The sequence below is a fragment of the Rhinoraja longicauda genome, chromosome 1, assembly GCF_053455715.1.
Source record: "Rhinoraja longicauda isolate Sanriku21f chromosome 1, sRhiLon1.1, whole genome shotgun sequence".
NCBI classification, from domain to species: domain Eukaryota; kingdom Metazoa; phylum Chordata; class Chondrichthyes; order Rajiformes; family Arhynchobatidae; genus Rhinoraja; species Rhinoraja longicauda.
Genome location: NC_135953.1, coordinates 104,958,182 through 104,980,017, shown reverse-complemented (window position 1 = coordinate 104,980,017; position 21,836 = coordinate 104,958,182). Strand labels below are relative to the sequence as shown.

At 43.6% G+C, this 21,836-nt stretch overlaps 1 protein-coding gene across 1 annotated transcript in view; it reads left to right on the top strand.

The window, feature by feature from the left end:
• The window catches only part of psd3l (pleckstrin and Sec7 domain containing 3, like), a 296,641-nt gene that overhangs the window by 114,026 nt on the left and 160,779 nt on the right, over window positions 1–21,836 (top strand). Inside the window, exon 4 of the mRNA XM_078403848.1 lies at window positions 5,486–5,950. Within this exon, the coding sequence (XP_078259974.1) occupies window positions 5,486–5,950 (465 nt within the window). The remainder of the gene's footprint in view (window positions 1–5,485; window positions 5,951–21,836) is intronic.

Sequence of the window (21,836 nt, the reverse complement as noted above, 5' to 3'; positions counted from 1 at the left end):
ATGCTGCCTGACCCGTTGAGTTACTCCAGCACTTTGTGTCTAGAGATTCTAAATTCCATGTCCATCTTGTCCATTCACAGCTACAAAGGTTTAAATGCCCCACGTTCCAAATCAAATAATTCCTCTAACAAAATGCACAAGAAAGAAACCATCTCCATCAACCAAGGGAGCATGAAATAGACCTCCAAATAACACAAGAGAGGAAGGGGATGACTTAAAAAGAAGGAAACGGGAGATAGCACAATAATACAGCAAAATAAATTAAAAGGAAAAAGATTAATGATTATTGTGAATTGTTGTGAAGTGCACAATGAAAGTAACTGATGTCTCTTTCAAAGATATTTTGTACCTTCAGTGCACAGTTCTATTTTATTTTGCACTTCCCTCTGTTTTTCTCTCGGCATGCAGTCATGGCTGGAGATCTACTGTGAGTCCCTGGAAAGGGCAGGCCTAAGTCAGATGGGGAAAGAGTTGGGGGTGGCACCACTCTTCCTCATCTCCAAGCCTGAGCCTTAGTTCTCACCTGCCTAGCTAGCCCTGTCTTACAAGATATGTGCCAATAGTAATGAAAATATTGGACGAAAGCAATCTCCAAACATTCTCCCCTTTCTTATTGATCGCCTATTATTATTTTTGCATGGTCCCGCATAGGGGTGGCACAGCGGTAGAATTTCCGCCTTACAGCGCCACGGGCCGGGTTCAATCCTGACTGCAGGTACTGTCTGTACAGAGTTTGTATGTTCTCCATGTGACCGCGTGAGTTTTCCCCAGATGCTACGGTTTCCTCATACACTCCAAATAAGTTTTGGTTTGCAGGCTAATTGGCTTCAGTAAAAATGGTAAATGATCCCTAATGTGTAGAATACTGCTAGTGTACATAGTGATCGCTGGTCAGCATGGACTCGGTGGGCTGAAGGGCTGGCTTCCATGCTGAATCTCTAAAGTCTAAATGTCTAATTACTGAACAAAGAATGCAACTTAACTGTGATTAAAGATTAGCTATTCCTGTCACCCATGCTGACCCTTGATGGAAAGCCATTTGGACAATCGTTGGCATTGTAATAACCATTACTGATTTGGGATAAGTAGAAGTAAGGAAATCTGTTATTTAATAATCCTCAATTCAAATAGTGAATAGCTCCAATAATTGGAAAAAAAGCGATACATATGGTTTTCACATCAAAATTTGATTATCTAACAAAAATAAGAATTAATGGTAATTTTAAGTATCTTTGTACATTCAACATTGAAAGAAAGAAATATTGTATATTAAAAGGAACTACAGAGGCTGTTTTATACCAAATATATCCACACAATGCTGGTATGCAAAGTAGCCTTAAATTTCTGAATTGTAATCACATTTCAAAAATATTTAGCTTTCTGGAAAGTACTTTGGCATGTTCTGAAAGCAATGTGAAAGGTATACAAATTCTTGTAACTCCCTTTGATTATCAATCTCAGCACCATTATATTAGCATGTAGAGGTATAATACTTTGTTAAACATTCTTGTTGCGAGGAGATAAGACATTGAACATAACTGCGATAAAGCTGCAGTTGGATTCTGGTACATTTTTCTGTAAGTTTTGATCTGCACCTATTCCCGAGTTCCTGATCTCCCAAACTACCTTGCAGTGACCTCTGCACTTTGCAATTTTAATCTGCATCATGGCGCAGTGGCAGCGCAGTAGAGTTACTGCCTTAGTCGCCAGAGTTTGATCCTGACTACGAGTGCTGTCTGTGAGAATTTGTACATTCTCCCTGTGACCGCATTGGTTTTCACCAGGTGCTACTGTTTCCTCCCTCGTCCCAATGACATGCAGGTTTGTAGGTAAATTGGCTTCTGTAAATTTCCCCGAGTGTGCAGGGTGCTAAAATGGGATAACATAGAACTAGTGTATGGGTGATCAGTGGCCTCGAAGGTCCTGTTTCCACACTGTATCTCTAAACCTCTTTGTGATTGTAACACTATATCCTGCCCTGTTTCCTTTCGCGTCTTGCTTTACCTGCTGTACCTCACGTATAGTATGATTTGCCCGGATAGCACGCAAGACAAAGTTTTTTGCTGTATCTTGCTGCACGTGACATTAGTAAATCAATGTTTTGCCCAACTCTCACCCTGATGTGATGTCATAAAGATCACCAGTGGTGACGCTGGTCATGCGATTGGACAGCGGCCGGTTAGATTTCAATCCGTAGTATGATATATGTGCATGCAATATTGTGACGTCACATTGCCATGGATACGTCTACCAACAACGTGCATGCAGATAGGCTGGTTTTACACCAGGAGATCATGATGAGAATCTGAAACTGTTCTTAAAAACTCCCCCAGAGTTTTGCTTTTACTATTTACTCACTGTGCATATAAATAACCAAATTTAAGCCCCAAGAAGATGATTCCAAATGCATCATCAAACCAGACATTAATTGGTTAAAGAAATTTGGCAAATTTATTTGAATCAATTTTGTGACAAAATCTATGGGATAAAAAATGATTGTTCATTAATTTTCTGATTTCATCCACAGAACCATTTACATTGGGCAGTCCAGGTTGGGAGGACATCTACTGCCTATAAGATTAAACAATTATTTTGGCCAATAATGATAAAAGTTTATGTTGACTCATGTGAAGTACACGGTACTCTCCCTGTGGTGCTAGCCAAGGACTTCTAGGTTTATTTGATCCCTATAAATTATTTTAAAATACAATATTAGTAGGATTAATTTTAAGCCTGTCATGTTGATAAGTACTTGGCCTAGTTTGTGGGCCGACATTTTCATTTATAAAGTCCAAAATCTGGCATCTTTGAGGGGCAGAATCAAAAATTAAAACACGCACTGCTGTTCAAAAATCTTGTTGCCAAGGAACTGCTGATGGATCTGATGCAAAGGAACCTTCTCTTAATGTTGAATAACAAGGTTTCTCAGACTTAAACAGAAAATGTTGGAAACACTTAGCAGGCCAAGCAGCATCTGCAGTGAGATAAATAGAGACAAGGTTTTAGGTCACTGACCTTTAATCATAAGTCCCATCGTGATGACAAATAATTAACCAGCAACGTTAACTCTAATTCCTTTCACAGATGCACAAGAACCTGCTGTGCATTTCCGGCAGTTTATGGAGGCTTGACCAAAGTACAAAGTGGTGGAGGGTCTCTTGCTGGAGGTCAGGCAGTATCTAGGGAAGGAATGGACAGGCAACGTTTTGGGCCTGCACTCTTCTTTAGACGGGTGCTGTCATGAAGAAGGGTCTTGACTCAAAACATCATCTGACCGTTACTTCCCCATTTGCTGCATAACCTGCTGAGTTCCTCCAGCACTTTGTACTTTGCTCTGGCATTTTTGAGGTTTTGTTTCAGAATTTAGCATCAGCAGTTTTTGCTTTAATCTTTCTCTGCTTTTTTGCCTCACTCTGGGTACGACATGTCTGTGTACGTGGGAGATGATGCGAGAATGTCATCATGCAGCTCGTTCATCATAAGACTTAATGGGTGATGCGATGGTCCTTTTCTGCTTTGGCCGGAGGGACATTGTTACTCTATCATTAGGACAGGTGCATGGATTAGAAAGGTTTAGAGAGATATGGGCCAAACGGGGGCAGGTGGGACTAGCTGGGGCACATTGGTCAGCATGGGCATGTTGGGCTGAATGTTGGCACAGCAGTAGAGTTGCTGCCTTACAGCGCCAGAGACCCGGGTGCAATCCTGACTATGGCTGCTGTCTACATGGAGTTGGTACGTTCTCCCCGTGACTTCTGTGGCTTTTCTCCGGGTGCTCTGGTTTTCTCAAATGCTCCAAAGAAATACAGGTTTGTAGGTTAATTGGCTTCGGTAAAATTGGAAATTGTCCCAGTGTGTGTAGGATAGTGTTAGTGTGCGTGGACCACTGGTGGCACGGACTCGGTGGGCCAAAAGGCCTGTTTCCGCACAGTATCTTTAAACTAAACTAAACTGAAGGGCTTGTAATATGTAATATGGGACCATTATGAACATTTACATTGTTTTAGTTTTAGTTTTAGTGATGAGCGTGGCAATGGGCCCTTTGGCCTACTGAGTCCATGCCTTTCGTTCTATCTTATACACTAGGCACAACTTACAGAAGCCAATTAACCTACAAACCTGTACGTCTTTGGAGTGTGGGGGGGAAACCGGGGAAAACCCATGTGGTCACAGGGAGCACGTAAAACACCATACCAACAGCACCCACAGTCAGGATTGATCTCGTGTCTCTGTGCTGTAAGGCAGCAACTCTACAGCTACACCGACCGCCATGCTGCCAGGTCAGAAGGTGAAAGAGTTTACTCTTTAACTATTTATTTAGCAATGCAGAATAGTGAAATTCCACATGCACCTGTTGAGACAGGTGAGATTAAGTCATATGGTCACAGGTCCTTCAGCCCACCGAGTCAATACCAACCATTAAGGTCCTGTTAACCGAAGATAGACACAAAAGGCTGGAGTAACTCAGTAGAACAGGCAGCATCTCTGGAGAGAAGGAATGGGTGACGTTTCAGATCGAGACCCTTCTTCAGATTGGTTAGGGATGAGGGGAACGAGAGATATAGACGATGATGTGGAGAGATAAAGAACAATGAATGAAAGACATGGAAAAAAGTAACGATGATAAAGGAAACAGGCCATTGTTAGCTGTTTGTAGGGTGAAAACAAAATGCCCAAGTGAAATATGAGATGCTGTGCCTCCAATTTGTGTATAGCCTCACTCTGACAATAAAGGAGAACTAGGACAGAAAGATCTGTGTCGGAATGGGAAGGAGGATTAAAGTGTCCAGCAACCGGGAGATCAGGTAGGTTCAGGCGGGCTGAGCGAAGGTGTTCTGCAAAACTATCGCCCAGTCTGTGTTTGGTCTCGCTGATGTATAAGAGTCCACATCTTGTCCTGTTAACACTGAGCCTATTTTATGCTCTCCTTCCCCATCTTCTATCCCCCAATTCCTCCACTCACCTACACAATTTACTCTGGTCAATTTACCCACCAACCCATATGTCATTGGAACCTGGAGCACCCGGAGGAAATCCACATAGTCATGGTGAGAACTTGCAAACTCAACACAGACAGCATCCAAGACGAGGATTGAACCAAGGTCCTTACAGCACCAGAGACCCAGGTTGGATACTAACTATGGGTACGGTCTGCACGGAGTTTATCTGTTCTCCCTGTGATTGCGTGGGTTTTCTCCGGGTGATCCAGTTTCCTCCCATATTCCAAAGATGGCAGGTTTGTAGGTTTATTGGCTTCTGTTAATTGTAAATTGACCCCTGTGTGTAGGATAGTGCTAGTGTACAGGGTGATCGCCGGTCAGCCCTGTGGGCCAAAGGGTGTGTTTCTACACTGTGTCTCTAAAGTCTAGTGGTCTAAAGCAGACTCAATGGGCCGAATGGCCTAATTCTGATCCTATGTCTTATAGTCTTATGTGCTGATCTCCCTGTGTTTCTCTAACTGTACATCTGACTGTTGTCTCCACAGTTTACCGATGGTGGCAGCAATGAAGGAGCCCGAGTATGAATATTCGTGGACCTCGCAGAGTGAGGTAACTGACATCTTCAGCTCGCAGTTTGAACATATCATGGAGTGCCAGCAATTCAAAGGCACCTCGTTCAACAGCCTGGACTCACTGTACATGATGTCTTCCACCGACGAGAGTGAGTGTGGCTTCAGCTTTGACATGCCCCTCACCCCCTTGATTCAGCAGAGGATCAAGGAAGGTAGCAGCCAGTTCCTGGAGGACCGGCTCTTGGAGACTTCCCTTGGGGGCCAAGCATCCCAATGCCACGTTACAGACTTAAACGGGACTTTGGAGAGCAGCACAGCGGAGTCTACAAACAGCAGCGTGTCGGACAATGCATTCCACAAATATTCTCCGTGTTCCCTGGCAAACGGAGCACCTCACCATTTGGACATGCATGATGCAAAGGCACGTTCTACCTCGAGGTAAGTGCCCCTGCCCCATTACGGAACTTCTGCAGTTGTACAGGGCCCTAGTGAGACCGCACCTGGAGTACTGTGAGCAGTTTTAGTCTCCAAATTTGAGGAAGGATATTATTGCTATTGAGGGCGTGCAGCGTAGGTTTACTAGGTTAATTCCTGGAATGGCGGGACTATCATATGTTGAAAGACTAGAGCGACTAGGCTTGTATACACTGGAATTTAGAAGGATGAGAGGAGATCTTATCGAAACGTATGATTATTAGGGGATTGGACACGTTAGAGGCAGTAAACATGTTCCCAATGTTTGGGGAGTCCAGAACAAGGGGCCACAGTTTAAGAATAAGGGGTAGGCCATTTAGAACTGAGATGAGGAAAACCTTTTTCAGTCAGAGAGTTGTGAATCTGTGGAATTCTCTGCCTCAGAAGGCAGTGGAGGCCAATTCTCTGAATGCATTCAAGAGAGAGCTGGATAGAGCTCTTAAGGATAGCAGAGTCAGGGGGTATGGGGAGAAGGCAGGAACGGGGTACTGATTGAGAATGATCAGCCATGATCACATTGAATGGCGGTGCTGGCTCGAAGGCCCGAATGGCCTACTCCTGCACCTATTGTCTATTGTCTATTGTCTATTGCCAAGGAAATATGCATCAGCTGCAGGCGGCACTGCAACGCACCTGGTGGAGCTGCTGCCTTTTATAGTGCCAGTGACCCGGGTTCGGTCCTGACCTCGGGTGCTGTCTGTGTCAGGTTTGCATGTTCTCTGAGTGACCGTGTGTGTTTCCTCCCTCATCCCAAAGGCATGCATGTCTGTAGGTTAATTAGCCTCTGTAATATGCCCCATGTGTGTAGGTAGTGGATAAGAAAGTAGGAGAACAGAGCTGGTGTGAACGGGTGATCGATGGTCGGCCTGGACTCAGGGGGCCAAATGGCTGGTTTCCAAATGGTAGATCTCTAAACTAAACTAAACTATGGATTAAACTTGGAGTAACTCAGCAGGTCAAGCAGCATCACTGGAAAAATATGGTTAGATGATGTTGTGGGTCAGGACCCTTCTTCAGATCAGTTAAAATGAATCTATCAAAACTAGAGATACTTGTTTTTTAAAAGAGCTTAACCATCCCAAATAAGGCTCTGAATTAATCGAGTGAAAGGGGAACTCGTATTTCTCATTGTTCATTTGTGTCTTGTCAGTCAGTGTGCTTGGGGGCTTTCTTTTTTACCCCTCCAGTGTAAATGCGTGCACAATGATCAATGGGTTAACTCAATGCCTGCACAATGATCAATGGGTTAACTCACAGTGATCTGATTTACAAGCTCTGAGCATCTGGAGTGCTCACTATGTAGTGGCAACTGTATTATTTTCCTACTGAAAGACCCCATAAGAAGACCACCTTAAACTACTTGCTGTTAAGTGAGCAATTCCTTAAAATAGAAATGGAATCATTCAACTGCTAAGCTGCTGATCAAAATGTGGGCTGCGTTACATTTCAGTCATTGATAATGTAAAGGCTGATGTGCTTCCAGTCCCAACTGTATTATTCTCCCATTGAAAGACCCTGTAAGACCCCTATAAACTACTTGCTGTGAAGTGAGCAACTCTTTAAAAAATAGAAATGGAATCATTCAATTTATTAAACAAGGTGCCGATCAAAATGTGGGCCAGAGACCCGGGTTTGATCTTGACTGCGGGTGCTGCATGTGCAAAGTTAGTACGTTCTCCCTGTGACTGCGTGAGTTGTCTCTGGGAGCTCCAGTTTCCTCCCACATTCTAACAACTTGCAGGTTTGTAGTATAATTGGCTTCTATAAATTGCCCCCAGTGTGCAGAACTGGTGTACGGTGATCGGTGGTCAATATGGATTCTGTGGGCCGCGGAGCCTATTTCCAAGCTGTATCTGTAAACTAAATTAACATTTGGCACCAACATTGTGGGCTGAAGGGCCTGTACCTATGCTGCACTGTTCTATGTTTTATGAGATATGTTAATAATAATGTCAAATAGTTTAGTTTAGTTTATTGTCACGTGTACCAAGGTACAGGAAAAAGCTTTGGTTGCATGCTATCCAATTCTCTGCCACAGAAGGCAGTGGAGGCCAATTCAGTGGATGAATTTAAAAGAGATTTAGATAGAGCTCTAGGGGCTAGTGGAATCAAGGGATATGGGGAGAAGGCAAGCACAGGTTACTGATTGTAGATGATTAGCCATGATCACAATGAATGGTGGTGCTGGCTCGAAGGGCCAAATGGCCTCCTCCTGCACCTATTTTTCAATGTTTCTATGTTTCTATGAAAGACTATACATGATTACAATCGAGCCATCTGCAGTGTATAGAGCAAAATTAAAGTAAGAAATGCTGCTGTTGGAGTAGAGGTTTAAAAGAATGGAGCGATTTAATGCGTGATTGCAGATCACTTCTGGGACCAGCATGCAGAGAGTCGCCTGGCTTGGGCGCCATCTTGAAATCCAGTATGTATTAGTGGATTATTAGCTGATCATCTGTGCTATTACTCATAAGTCAATGTCCTGTTTTATTCGGGTAAAATAATGTATATTTCATAATGCAAAATGGTTTACTCAACTGAAGACGAAACAATCTCACCCTTTAAGGTCGCGGTGTCTGGCTCTTAAAGCATGACCAAGGCCATGCAAATTTAATTGCTATTGTACTGGTTCGCACACTTTGAAAACTACAACTTGGTTGTCAGCTAAAACCATCCTCTCAGCATCTTAATGTTTTTTTACAGCTCTTACAGAATAACATTCTCCATATAACTTATTACCACTGGATCTGTGTTGACCAGTTCCCCCAAACAAGGTGTCAGGGGAGGTGGAGTGGGATGAGTTCCTGGGTGCAGTAATGCAGGAGGATAACTCATCCTCAGAGAACAGTCATTTAGAAAATAATGTCTCTCAGCAGCTCCCGATAAGTAGTGAAGTCATTTTTGATTCCATGTAAAATAAATAATGTCTCCATTTGTGAATAAACAGCTGGCTGCACTTGTATAAATAGTTTTTCCTGTGGGTATTTATAAATTTTGGATTAGCTGAATATAAACACAAGCTTGCATTATTTAACCTGTGCCCTTCTTAATCTCTGCTTTAAAAAAAATGCAAATAGTTTTCTTATAAAATATTTAATTCTCAGAAGGCTATCTGGCTTGCATTCAAGTCCAATGATAATTATGGATGTGGAAGGTTACCCAACCGGCCTATGTTCCTTCATCCCCAATTACCTTGAATTGCCCCCTTTCCGTCTTGCCACATCTTTTAAGAATCAATTAATTCTTAACTGGTTCCTATGTTTTCATCTTCATTGCTATGTCTGCACTACACGGTCCACAATTCTTTGCAAAGAATTTTCCTTATATCAGTCAGAACCTTTTTTCCACGATGGAAATTGTTAGCTAGAACATTAATCCCAGGATGGAAATGCCCAACATTAGATGGCATAGCTAGAATGGGAGAGGGGGGAAGTTTAATGGAAATAGGCACCATCTGCTGGAGTAACTCAGCATCTCTGGAGAAAACGTTCGGGTGACGTTTTGGTCTGAAGATAGGTCCCGACGCAAAATGTCACCCATCCTTTATTTTCCAGAGATGCTGCGCGATCCGCTGAGTTACTCCGGCACTTTATGTCCATCTTTGGTATATACCAGCATCTGCAGTTCCCTGTTGTTGCTTCTTTCTTCTAAAGTTTAATAGAGATGTGCAGGACAGGGTTTTCACACAGAGTAGAGGGGGCCTGGAAAGCATTGCTGGAGGCAGAGACCATTGTGGCATTTAATAGGATTTTAGATAAGCACATGGAAGTACAGGGAATAGATGGATCACGTACAGTTTAACCTGTCATCATGTTTGGTACAAAGATTGTGGGCCGAAGGGCCTGTTCCTGTGCTGCATGGCTAATATGAACCTATGGTTTGAAGCATGCGTAACTGGTGCTAGTTGCTCCACAGTGAGCCATCAGTGGCTGCCTCTTGGTGGGTCATTTCATTCTTGACTTCCCGACCTGTGCATTGCGGTGTGAAAGTCAGAGATGAGCACAACTCAGATGTTATACTGCAAACTTTAGATTTTAGAGATACAGCGCTGAAACTGCCCTTCAGACCACCAAGTCCACACCAACCATCCGGTGATCATCCAGTACACCAGCACTATCCTACACACTAGGAACTATTTACAATTTTACTGAAGCCAATTAACTTACAAATCTGTATGCCTTTGGAGTGTGGGAAGAAACTGGAGCACCCGGAGAAAACTCACATGGTCACAGGGAGAATGTACAAACTCCATACAGACATCACCCATCGTCAGGATCGCACCCGGGTCTCTGGCACTTATAAGGCAGCCACTCTACCGCTGTGCCACCGTTCAGCCCAACATGCCCATGCTGACCAATATACCCCAGCTAATCCCACCTGCCCCCATTTGGCCCATATCTCTTCATACCTTTCCAATCTATATACCTGTTCAAATGATAGAGTAACAGTCAGGATCAAATCCAGGTGTCTGATGCTGTAAGGCAGCAAATCTACTGCTGAGCCCCAAAGCTGGAGCTACACCACAAGCTGTTGCCGTACCTCAGTTCCTCAGTCCACTGCTGGACTCACCACCAAGACCAGGGGCTCTGAACAGATATCCTGAGATGAAGGCCCGGATGCATTTTGCCATGGCCAGTGTAAGTGGCACAACCCTGTCCACGTCAGAATCCGCCTGGATTAGAGGGGGTTAGGTACCAGGACAGGTTGGTCAAACTTGGATTGTTTTCTCTGGACTGCCAGAGGCTGAGAGGAGGTCTGATGGAAGCATACAAAATTATGAGAATTTCTGAGTGAGTCCAGGCATCAGAATTTTATACTCCTGAATTATATTTCCTCCAAACCTACTATGTTCAAAAGAAAATGACACAGGACCTATTTGTCTCTCTTCTACTTAAAATTACACCAGCTGAGGCAACTTCCTTGTTGATGAACACTGCACTTTTTGGTTACACAAACCTAGAGTCATAGTGTCATACAGCATGGAAACAGGCCTCTCAGCCCAACTTGCCCATGCCGACCAACATGCCTAATCAACATTAGTCACAACTGTCTACAATTTGCCAACATCCCTCTAAATATATCCTATCCATGTACCTGTTCAAATGTTTTTTAAACATTATGACAGTACCTGGCTCAACTACCTCCTCCGGCAGCTCATTCCATATACCTACCACCCTTTGTGTAAAACTTGTCCCTTAGGTTCCTATTAAATCTTTCCCCCTCACATTAATCCTATGTTCTCTGGTTGTTGTTTCCCCTGCTCTATGTGCATTTACCCTACCTATTCCTCTCATGATCTTGTACACCTCAACCCTTCATCCTCCTGCGCTCCAAGGAAGCCTGTTCAACCTCTCACTATAACTCAGGCCCTCGGGTGCTGCCAACATCCCCATAAATCTTCTCAGCACCCTTTCCAGCTTAACAACATCTTTCCTAGACCAGGATACCAAAACTGAACACAATACTCCAAATGTGGCCTCACCAATATCTAGCTGAATGCGGTGACCAGAACTCCACATAGACATGTTGTCTCCTGCTTTGGATAGTTTTAAGTTGTCTCCAATTCCATCTCTCTTCTAGCCTGACTTCACCTGAAACTTGTATTGTGTTTGCAAGTCTAAGCAACTCAAGAAAGTTCAAGACACCCAACTCTCTGCTGCCCGTCAAAATTCCTCTGACCTGCTGTCTTCAGCCAATATGTTATCTTCACCTCACATTTACTCTGAATCATTATTGCATTTTCGTTAACAGATTTGCTTTTTCTAGTGAATTTCCAACAAATGGCCTTTAGAAATTTAGTGATGGATTTTTAGGACGCCACAGTGGAATCACTTGTGGAGCTACTGCCTCACAATTCCAGAGACCCTGGGATCGATCCCTACCCCTAGTGCTGTCTGGGTGAAATTAGAACATACTTCTTGTGACCATGTGAGTTTCCTCCAAGCGCTCCGGTTTCTTTCTGGGTTTGTCGGTTAATTGGCTGGGGTAAATTGCACCTCGTGGGTGGGGACTGGATGAGAAAGTGGGATAACATAGACCTAGTGTGAATGGGTGATTGATGGTCAGCGTGGGCTTGACGGGCCAAAGGGCCTGTTTCCATGCTGTATCTCATAACTAAACAAAACTAAATCTTCCAACGCTCGTGCATTTCCTTTCAGAAAAAACACGTTAAATTGAATGTTTTAAACAAATTATATTTTATCTGTTTGACATTTTTATCAGCATTTCATTATTTCCCACCCACCCTACCCCATCATTTTTTTTCTGCCCCCACCCCTCACTCCCTGTCAGCTTAAAACACAATAAATGTTCATCCAGGTACTTTAGATAAGGGTTTTGGCTTCATCACCCTTCTAGGTAGTGAGGTCCAGACAGCTATAAAAAAAAAACTCAATCTTCTTCATATTCTTTCAAATGTAAGCATTCAAAACGTGAACTTCTGTGAGAACTCAGAAGGTCCCAAAATTTAAATGTAAATTACACTTGAGTGATTGGGAAGATAAGACCGTTTTTCTATTACTCTGAAAGATTCGTAGAATCCTCGAGTCTTCAAGTCCCATAGCATGGAAACAGACCCTTCAGCCCCTCCATTTAAACTTTACTCAAAAGCATTCAAGTTGTATAATTCTCAGAACTGCAATTCTCAGTTCAGGCGTTTTACTTCCACAATCTGAAAGATCATTCTAAAAACATACACGCACGAAAACATTGAAAGACAAACAATTTAATAAGCGAGTTTCTATGCTTTATTGTAAAATAGTTTAAAAATATATATATATTTGCACCGTGTTAGAATTTTAATTTGGAGCCCCAGAGCTTTGTTGAGAAAGGAAACGTGAAAGGAATTTCTTGTCATGAAGCATATTGAATAACTTTGGTTTTAGATGATTGTGCACACTTTTTATACTTCCATTTGTTACAGTTTAAAAAATAGGAAGTTTAATCCATTTAAGGAAGCCTGATATCAGCACAGGATGTTTGACGACTGAACTGTGGGTAGAAGGTGCCCGCAACTCTGCTGCCTTTTTTGTTGAGACTAGTGGGCACAGCTGAGCTCTGGTCTTGTTAAGCAAGAATGAGACGGCGCCAACTAGCACCATCCAGTAACCTTAAACGAGATATTTTACTGGCCTACGTTCTAACATTTAAGCAGGGCAGGTCCTTGTTATGTGAATAAATTAAGCTGCAGAGAGAATGCTCTGCTCGTATTAGCTGTTGGTTTGATCATCCCTTTTATCACTGAAGATAGACACAAAAAGCTGGAGTAACTCAGCGGGACAGGCAGCATCTCTGGAGAGAGGGAGAGGGTGATGTTTTGGGGTCAAGACCCTCTTCAGAATCGACCTGAAATGTCACGCAATCCTTCTCTCCAGAGATGCTGCCTGTCCCGCTGAGTTAATTTTTGTGTCAATCTTCGGTTTAAACCAGCATCTGTCGTTCCTTCTTACACATCCCTTTTTTCACTTCTGGTTTAGTTCTCCCTTTTATTACATTTGGTTTGGTGCTCCCCTTTATTACCCTTTATTCATTGCTCCCTTTTATTACTCCTACTTAGGTGTGTTGTTTTATTACTTCTGGTCTGGTGCTTCCTTTTATTGCTCCTGGTGTTGTGCTCCCTTTTATTGCTCCTTTGGTGCTCCAATTTATTACTCCTGCTTTGGTGCTTCCTTTTATTACTCTTGGTCTGGCACTTCCGTTTAGTACACCTGGTCTGGCACTTTCTTCGATTGCTCCTGGTTTAGTGCACCTTTTTATTACTCCTGGTTTTGTGTTCCCTGTTATTACTCCTGGTTTTGTGCTCCCGTTTATTACTCCTGCTTCATGCTCCCTTTTATTGCACCTGGTTAGGTGCGCCCCTTTATTACTCCTTATTTAGTATTCCTTTTATTACTCCTACTTTGGTGTTCCAGATTATTACTTCTCGCTTAGTGCTTTATTTTATTGCTCCTGGATTTGTGCTCCTTTTTGTTTCCCCTAGTTTGGTGCCCCCCCCCTTTATTACCTCCTGATTTGGTTCTCCATTGTATTGCTGCCCATTTAGTTCTCTATTATAGCTCCTCTTTTGGGACTTTTTAATTTTATTTCCCCTGTTTTGGTGCTTCCTATCTCTCCGTCCAAGGTTGGTACTCCCTTTTATTGGTCCAATTTGCTATGCCCTTTTTTTGCTGCTTATTTTGTGCTCTGTTGCTGCCAAGTGGAACTGCTAAGCAGAGGAATGTAGCACCCAATGTACTCCATGAACAAACAATTTAACATGAAGTTGAGTATCCACCAGCTTAATGCAGGATCTGGAAACTCCAGTGAGACACAAATTCTTGCATGGTGTACAACTGACGACTGTAAAGTGGAGACTTTTACTTCCTGGGCCAGAACAGGGAAGTTTGATGATTGTGTTGCGATGTGTTATGACATCTGGCCGGTAACTTTGTTTAAGAAGAGCCAACTCTTTGATTTTTTTTTGGTTAACTATACCAATTTCTGTACATTGGTATCCACTTGCCTTTGATAAAATGCTGTTTTAGAATGAGCGTATTACTGTAAAGGACACAAAGTGCTGGAGCAACTCAGCAGGTCAGGCAACATCTTTGGAGAGCATGGATAGGTGACCTTTCGACCCTTCAGTACATATTAGTATTTTGCACAGTTGTACATCAGCCATGTTGTAGGTGTCTGTGCACAGTTTTACAATGTCCCTATCACAATGCCTTTGCACAATTATACAACCACCATATTAGTGCCTGCGCAGTTTTACAATAGCGACTAATATCTTCCCTACCCAGTTCAGAATAGCTATTTTATCAAAACTGTTTAGATTTACAACAGCCATATTACAGTACCTGTGTAATTTTACAAACACCATATTCGTGAATGTGCACAATTTTATAATCACCTTATTTGAGTGTCACCACTAATGCAGTAATGCTGAGTGTTGTGTGTGATAACAAGTTTGGAGCAGCTGATGGTATTGAACGCCGGCCGAGCTGTAGTTGATAAGCACCAACCTCATGTATGTTTAGGCTTAGGTCTTTCCATAAGCTAGGGTATTGTTCGATCCACCTTTACCCCATTGAGGACATTGGACTTTGTCTTTGGAACTGATGCACTACAGTGCTGAGAACTACATTCTGCACTCTGTATGTTTCCCTTTGCTCTTTGAGTTTGACTTGATTGTATCTATGTATGGCATATCTGATCTGTTTGGATGGCATGCAAAACAAAGCTTTTCACTGTGCCTCAGTGCACATGACAATAATAAACCTAAACCTAAATCAAAATCTCAGTGCTTCTGAGCAGTGTGGGAATGCATCAGGGCAGGTTTGCAAAAACATGATAACAAAGTTTTGAATCTTCAAAACTGCAACATGAGGTTTAAATCTTTATGTTTAATGTTTGTTTTTTGTTTAAACATAAAGAGTCCTTGCACTTTCCCTACTTCTCGCAAAGTTGAGATTGGCATCGATTGAACGGAATGCTGGTGGTGTGTTTGAGGAGCTAAAAACTTTAGACACCTTGTTCACCAAAGCTTGAGGCACCCCCTTGCTGAACAATATGTAGGGGAGAGTGGTGGGTCACAATAACTTTACCGCTTGCTGGGCTGAGAGTTTGCACCGTGCAGTTAGGCAGCAATGATAACTTTTAATGGTCTTAGCATTAGGACCAATGAGCAAACGTACTAATCACCCTTGCTCTGAACCAATTCGTGGTGACCTTCTTGTTTTCAAGGAGATGCTATAAATTGATGTGTTTAAAATAGACAGAACCGCAGCATTCCATTTCTGTCAGCTGTGGCAAGAGGCCCCTGGAAAATTCCAAGTCAGAGAGAGGTGGAGAATGCTATTTGTATTTTCTAAGGTTTCTAGTTCTAGTAAACTGCTAATTATTTAACAGATATCCCATTTATCCACACAGAAGAACACTTTAGTTCCTTTAATAACGCTCCTACATTCCTTTCTCTGGCTTCACAATTCGTAACTCGTCAATCTGCTGTCTCACAATTTCTGCTGTAATCTCCGACCTTTGTTCCAACCATCTGCTTATCAAAATCTCCTTCGTTCTTGTGTTCACCTATTTGTGCCGCACTTTGTCCTGCCTCCCCTCGCTTCCAGCTTTCTCCCCCCCACTACAATTGGTCTGAAGGACCCGAAATGCCACCTCTCCATGTTCTCCAGAGAAGCTGCTTGACCCGCTAAGTTACTCCAGCACTTTGTGTCCATTTATGTAAATCAGCATCTGCGGTTAGAGTCATAGAGTGATACAACGTGGAAACAGGCCCTTCGTCCCAACTTGCCCACATCGGCCAACATGTCCCAGCGACACTGTCCCACCTGCCTGCATTTGGTCCATTTCCCTCCAAATCTCTCCTATCCATGTGCCTGTCTAACTCTTTCTTAAACATGTTTAAGTTCAAGTTTAAGTTCATTGTTTCTCTTTAGTTTCTGTTGGTTCACTTCATTTCAATTCCTGAATCATTTCTTAAATGTATGGCAGTGGGTTATCTGAAAGAATTTTGTCGGCTTGAATGTAATGTCTTGCGTTTCGATGTGTGGAGTATTGTGTGTGCAGTTCGGGTTGCCCCATTATGGGAAGGATGTGGAGACTTTGAAGAGAGTGCATTGATTATGTGTCTTTCTGTGGTGTATACCAGCATCTGCAGTTCTTTGTTTCTACTTTTAAACAGAATATTACCTGGATTAGAGAATATTAGCTAAAAGAAGTAAATTTGGATTGTTTTGTCTGGGACATTGGAGGCTGAAGAGAGACCTGATAAAAGTATATAAAATTATGAGAGGCTTAGATAGTGTAACCAGTCAGAACCTTTATCCCAGAATGGAAATGTCAAAGACTAGAGGGCAGAGCTTTAAGGTAATAAGGGATGTGCAGAAAAATATTTTACACAGAGAGTGGTGAGTGCCTGGAACACGGTGCCTGGAGTACCAATGCGTCCAGTTACGATCGTGGTATTTAAGAAGTTTTGGGATAGGCACATGGATATGCAGGAATGGAGGGGTATGGGTCACGTGTCAGCAGAGGAGATTAGTTTAACTTTGGATCATGTATAGAGCAGACATCATGGGCTGAAGGCTCTGTTCTTGTGCCGTACTGTTTTATGTTGTATGTTTCATGTTGTATGAGGCATGATCTGTCTGAGCTATCTAAAATGAAGTGACTCAGAAGATAAGGTATGGAGAAATAACCTCTTCTGATCAGGAATATCGGTACAAAAGAGCATAAGCAATAGGAGTGAATTCAGAGTGTCATTTTCTGCATAGTAAGTTCAGAACAAGTTTGGAAGTCCCTTTCTCCAAAAGCCTGTGTTAGCTGAAATTCTCAAGGCTAATTTTTGTTGAAGAATACATCAGTAGAAGTAGGGAGGGAGCGAAAATTGTCAAAGGGATGAATATTGAAGAATGCTTGGGGGTTGGTGGTTGGAAGAGGTGATGGTTAAAGCGTAGCTCAGGGCATAGAAACAGAAAATAGGTGCAAGCATAGGCCCTTTGGCCCTTTGAGCCAGTACCACCATTCAATGTGATCATGGCTGATCATCCAAAATCTGTACACCGTTCCTTCTCCCCACATCCATTGATTCCGTTAGGCCTAAGAGCTATATCTAACTCTCTCTTGAATACATCCAGTGAATTGGTCTCCACTGCCATCTGTGGCAGATAATTCCACAGATTCACAACTCTGGGTGAAAACGTTTTTTCTCGTCTCAGTCCTAAATAGCCTTCCCCTTATTCTTAAACTGTGACTGCTCGTTCTGGACTCCCCTAAAGTTGGGATCATTTTTCCTGTCCAATCCCTTAAGAATTTTATATTTTTCTTTAAGATCCCCTCTCATCCTTCTAAATTCCAGTGAATATAAGCCCAGTCAATACAAGGCAGAAATGGCACTGTGAAGATGTTGCTATCATTGTTCAGTCAGCTGGAAGGATACATGGACAGTTCAAGTATCTGCCCCTGTGATAATTCACTCGAATGGATTGGGTCCTCTGAAATGTCTCTGCACCTGAGAGATGCTACAGGCAAGAAATTATTTTATTTGTGGGAACGATTTGTTTGCTAGATTCTACTTTTTTAGTTTTTATTTCAAATGATGCCTTATGCATCTTAAAACATCGCATGACATGTTAATCTCAAGCATATTAGGAGATGAGAGGGCCGTTGACCATAATGTAAAAACAAGGAACTGCACATGTTGATTCACAAAGAAAAGGACACAAAATGCCAGGTAAATGCCAGACTACAATGCACCTCCCTTGTCAGCGGGTTTAACAACAAAGTGGGATTGTTGCTAAGCGAGTCGGGCTATGGGTTCAGAGTATAAACTCTGTGACCATAAAGCTTGGTCACAGAGGTAGAACAGATTGATAGATTCTAAACTACATCTATTACCATGTTTACACAATACAATATCCTTTATTGTCATTGTTCAACAACAGTTCAACAGTTCAACAGAGCTTTATTTGTCATTCGGTACCAAGGTACCGAACGAAACTACATAGCAGTCACACACAAAAAAGAACACTAAACACATGACCCCAACACATAACGTCCATCACAGTGACTCCAAACACCCCCTCACTGTGATGGAGGCAACAAAACTTCCACTCTCTTCCCCACACCCACGGACAGACAGCTCGTCCCCGACCGACCCGCACAGTCCCCGCAAGGAGATGGAAGTCCCCGCGGCCGTGTCGCACCGGGCGCTGAGACGTCTCGCGGCCGAACCGGGCGGTGGAAGGCCCCGTGACCGAGCCGTGCGCAGCTAAGTCCCGCGGCCGAGCCGCACCGGGCGATGTTAGGCACCGCGGCCGAGCCGCACCGGGCGATGGAAGGCCCCGTGGCCAAGCCGCACCGGGCGATGTTAAGTCCAGCGGCCGAGCCGCACCAGCGATGAAAAGTCCCGCGGCCGGGCCGCTCCGGGCGATGTTAGGCCCCGCGGCCCGGGCACCGTTAAGTCCAGCGGCCGAGCCGCACCAGCGATGTTAGGCCCCGCGGCCGAGCCACACCGGGCACTGTTAAGTCCAGCGGCCGAGCCGCACCAGCGATGTTAGGCCCCACGGCCGAGCCGCACCGGGCACTGTTAAGTCCAGCGGCCGAGCCGCACCAGCGATGTTAGGCCCCGCGGCCGAGCCGCATCGGGCGATGGAAGGCCCCGCGGCCAAGCCGCACCGGGCACTGTTAAGTCCAGCGGCCGAGCCGCACCGGGCACTGTTAAGTCCAGCGGCCGAGCCGCGCCGGGCGATGTTAAGTCCAGCGGCCGAGCCGCACCGGGCGATGTTAGGCCCCGCGGCCGAGCCGCACCCCGCGCCGTGAGGAAGAGACCTAAAAGAGAAAGGTTTCCCCCACCCACCCACCCCCCCACCCCCCACACATACACAACCAAAAAAAAACAAAAAACCATCCCAACACCGACACACAACAAAAAAAAGGAAAAAAGACGAACAGACTGCTAGCGAGCCGCAGCCGTTAGGCGCCGCCATTACAAGAATGAGGAGGAGATAAGACTTTGCCTTCCATCACAGTGAGGGTATGCCTAGAGCAATCACTGTGATGGCTGTTTAGTGTAAAAAATTATATCTGTGTGTCTTGTGCTTTTTAATGTCTACTGCCGGACCCTGACGTGAGAGGATGCTGGCGTTGAGTATTCGCCGCTTTTCCGTCAGGATAGTTTGTCTGTTTGTTTCTATGTTAATTGTTTTTGTAAAGCGCTTTGAGCATGTGATAAGGCGCTATATAAAATAAATGGATTATTATTATTATTATTAAGTACAACGAGATTTTGAATGTCGCTTCCATATTGATGCTATCAAATCAAATATATAAATAAATCACAACCTGAGCAGAGAGAAAAAGAAATATGACTGAAATCTTCCAGGTTTTCCTGTTGGTGGTAAATTGCTATTAGTGGGTGGCAGGAGTTGTGGTCAGGCTCGAAGGTTTGAACGGCCAATTCCTGTTCCTCTTTTCTGCTTCTGAGACAGTGTAGATAAGGTATAATGAGTTCAGTTTTGTGCTTGTTCTGTGGTGATCTGAAGGAAGGCATCAAAACAGTTCAACAGCGGAGGTATTGTATAATGCTATTAAAGTACAATCCATTTTGGCCACCGTAACAGGCCATTTTGCCCATTTAGTTTACGCCAGTGCTAACGCTCCACAGGAGCACTTCCCTCCATCAATATGTTGTGCTGTTCTTCCTGTCTGGTGTATTTGTTCAGTTTCCCCTTACGTCCACCCATGTTTAGTTCAGTTCAGTTTAGTTTAGAGATACAGCATAGAAACAGGCCATTCGGTCTATTCTCTGTAATCATCAGTTAGACATCCTCACATTGACTGAATTGCACTTTAATTTCCTTTTGAGCATGTTAGTGATTATCTCAGACTATTGGCCAAGTATCACTGACCTGTGAAAACATCAAACCATTTATTTCTCACGTGTGAGAATAAAGACAAAGATGCTGAGTTAATCCTTAAACCCCCAATGCTGAAACACTGACCATAAGACATAGGAGCAGAATTAGGCCATTCAGCCCATGCAGTCTACTCCGCCATTCAATCATGGCTGATCTACTTTAACTCTCAACCCCATTCTCCTGCTTTCTCCCTACAACCTTTGACACCCATACTAATCAAGATACTAATCAAGAATCTACCAATCTCCGCTTTAAAAAAAAATTCAATGACATGGCCACCACTGTTTAAATTAAATGACGCTTAACGTCATTTCTTCTAGGTCAGTCCAGATGGGTGACTTTGGACCTAATGCACCATCTAATTTATGATAAATATTTTTTTTTGCTTCTGGGCAAAGCAGGTGATCAACTATGCAATCCTGGCTTGTTTTATATACTGCTAATATAGTTCATAATTATTACATTATTACATTTCTCATCCTTTAAAACATCTGGTTGCTGAGAGACGTCCATACCAACACACATGTTAGAGGTTGTTAGACGATAAGCTAGCAGGCAGGGTTTAAAATCTCTTGCCTCGTAAGCAAAACACATTACCGGGTGGGTCCTTTCTAATACCCGGTTACGTGGAGCCTGAATTTAGAATGCAATGGTGGTGAGGAATCTCTCTCTTCTATGGCCTGCTTTGTGCATAGCTGCTTCCTGTGGCTCGGATCGTCTGCTGCTCAAAGTGACTTGACTCAGTAAGTCTCGATCCTTGATATTCTGCTGTGGCATTTGTTTCCGCGACAACGCTCTTTTCAATGGTCTCAGTCGAGTCTGTTGCCTTTGCCTGCTGGCCGCATTTCTCAAGGTTGTCACTTGTTTAAGCACAGCAGCCAGCTGAGAACTATAAACGATCACAAGTGCAAGGTGGTTCCCAGATCAAAGCATCCTGCGGTGTTCCCTGTGCCTTTTACAGCTTGCAATTTAACTCTGCTCTGATTCGGCAGGTGAATGAGACCTGGGTGCCACTAGTAAGCCTGTCAACACCAGGCACTCAACTCTGTTGAATCCCTCTACTTAAAGTAAAATGTGAAAGTCAGGGTGTGTGTGCAAAATGTACTCTGTAATCTCACTGCAGTACTGTACCTCTTACCAACGTACACACTGTAACTTTAACATGATCTGGTGTACTGGGAGAAAGTTGGCAGGATGAAATCATGTAACTTTTTTTAGTTTAGAGATATAGCACGGAAACAGGCCCTTCGGCCCACCAAGTCAGCGTTGACCAATAATCACCCCGTACACTAAAGGGCCTGTCCCACTTAGGCGATTTTAAGGCAACTGCCGGTGACTAGGCTGTCGCCGACAGTTCGCCAGGGTGTCGCGGGCATGATCGTGAGGAGTCTTCAAAGAATCGTAGTGGATCTCAGCGCGTCACTGAGAAATCAACC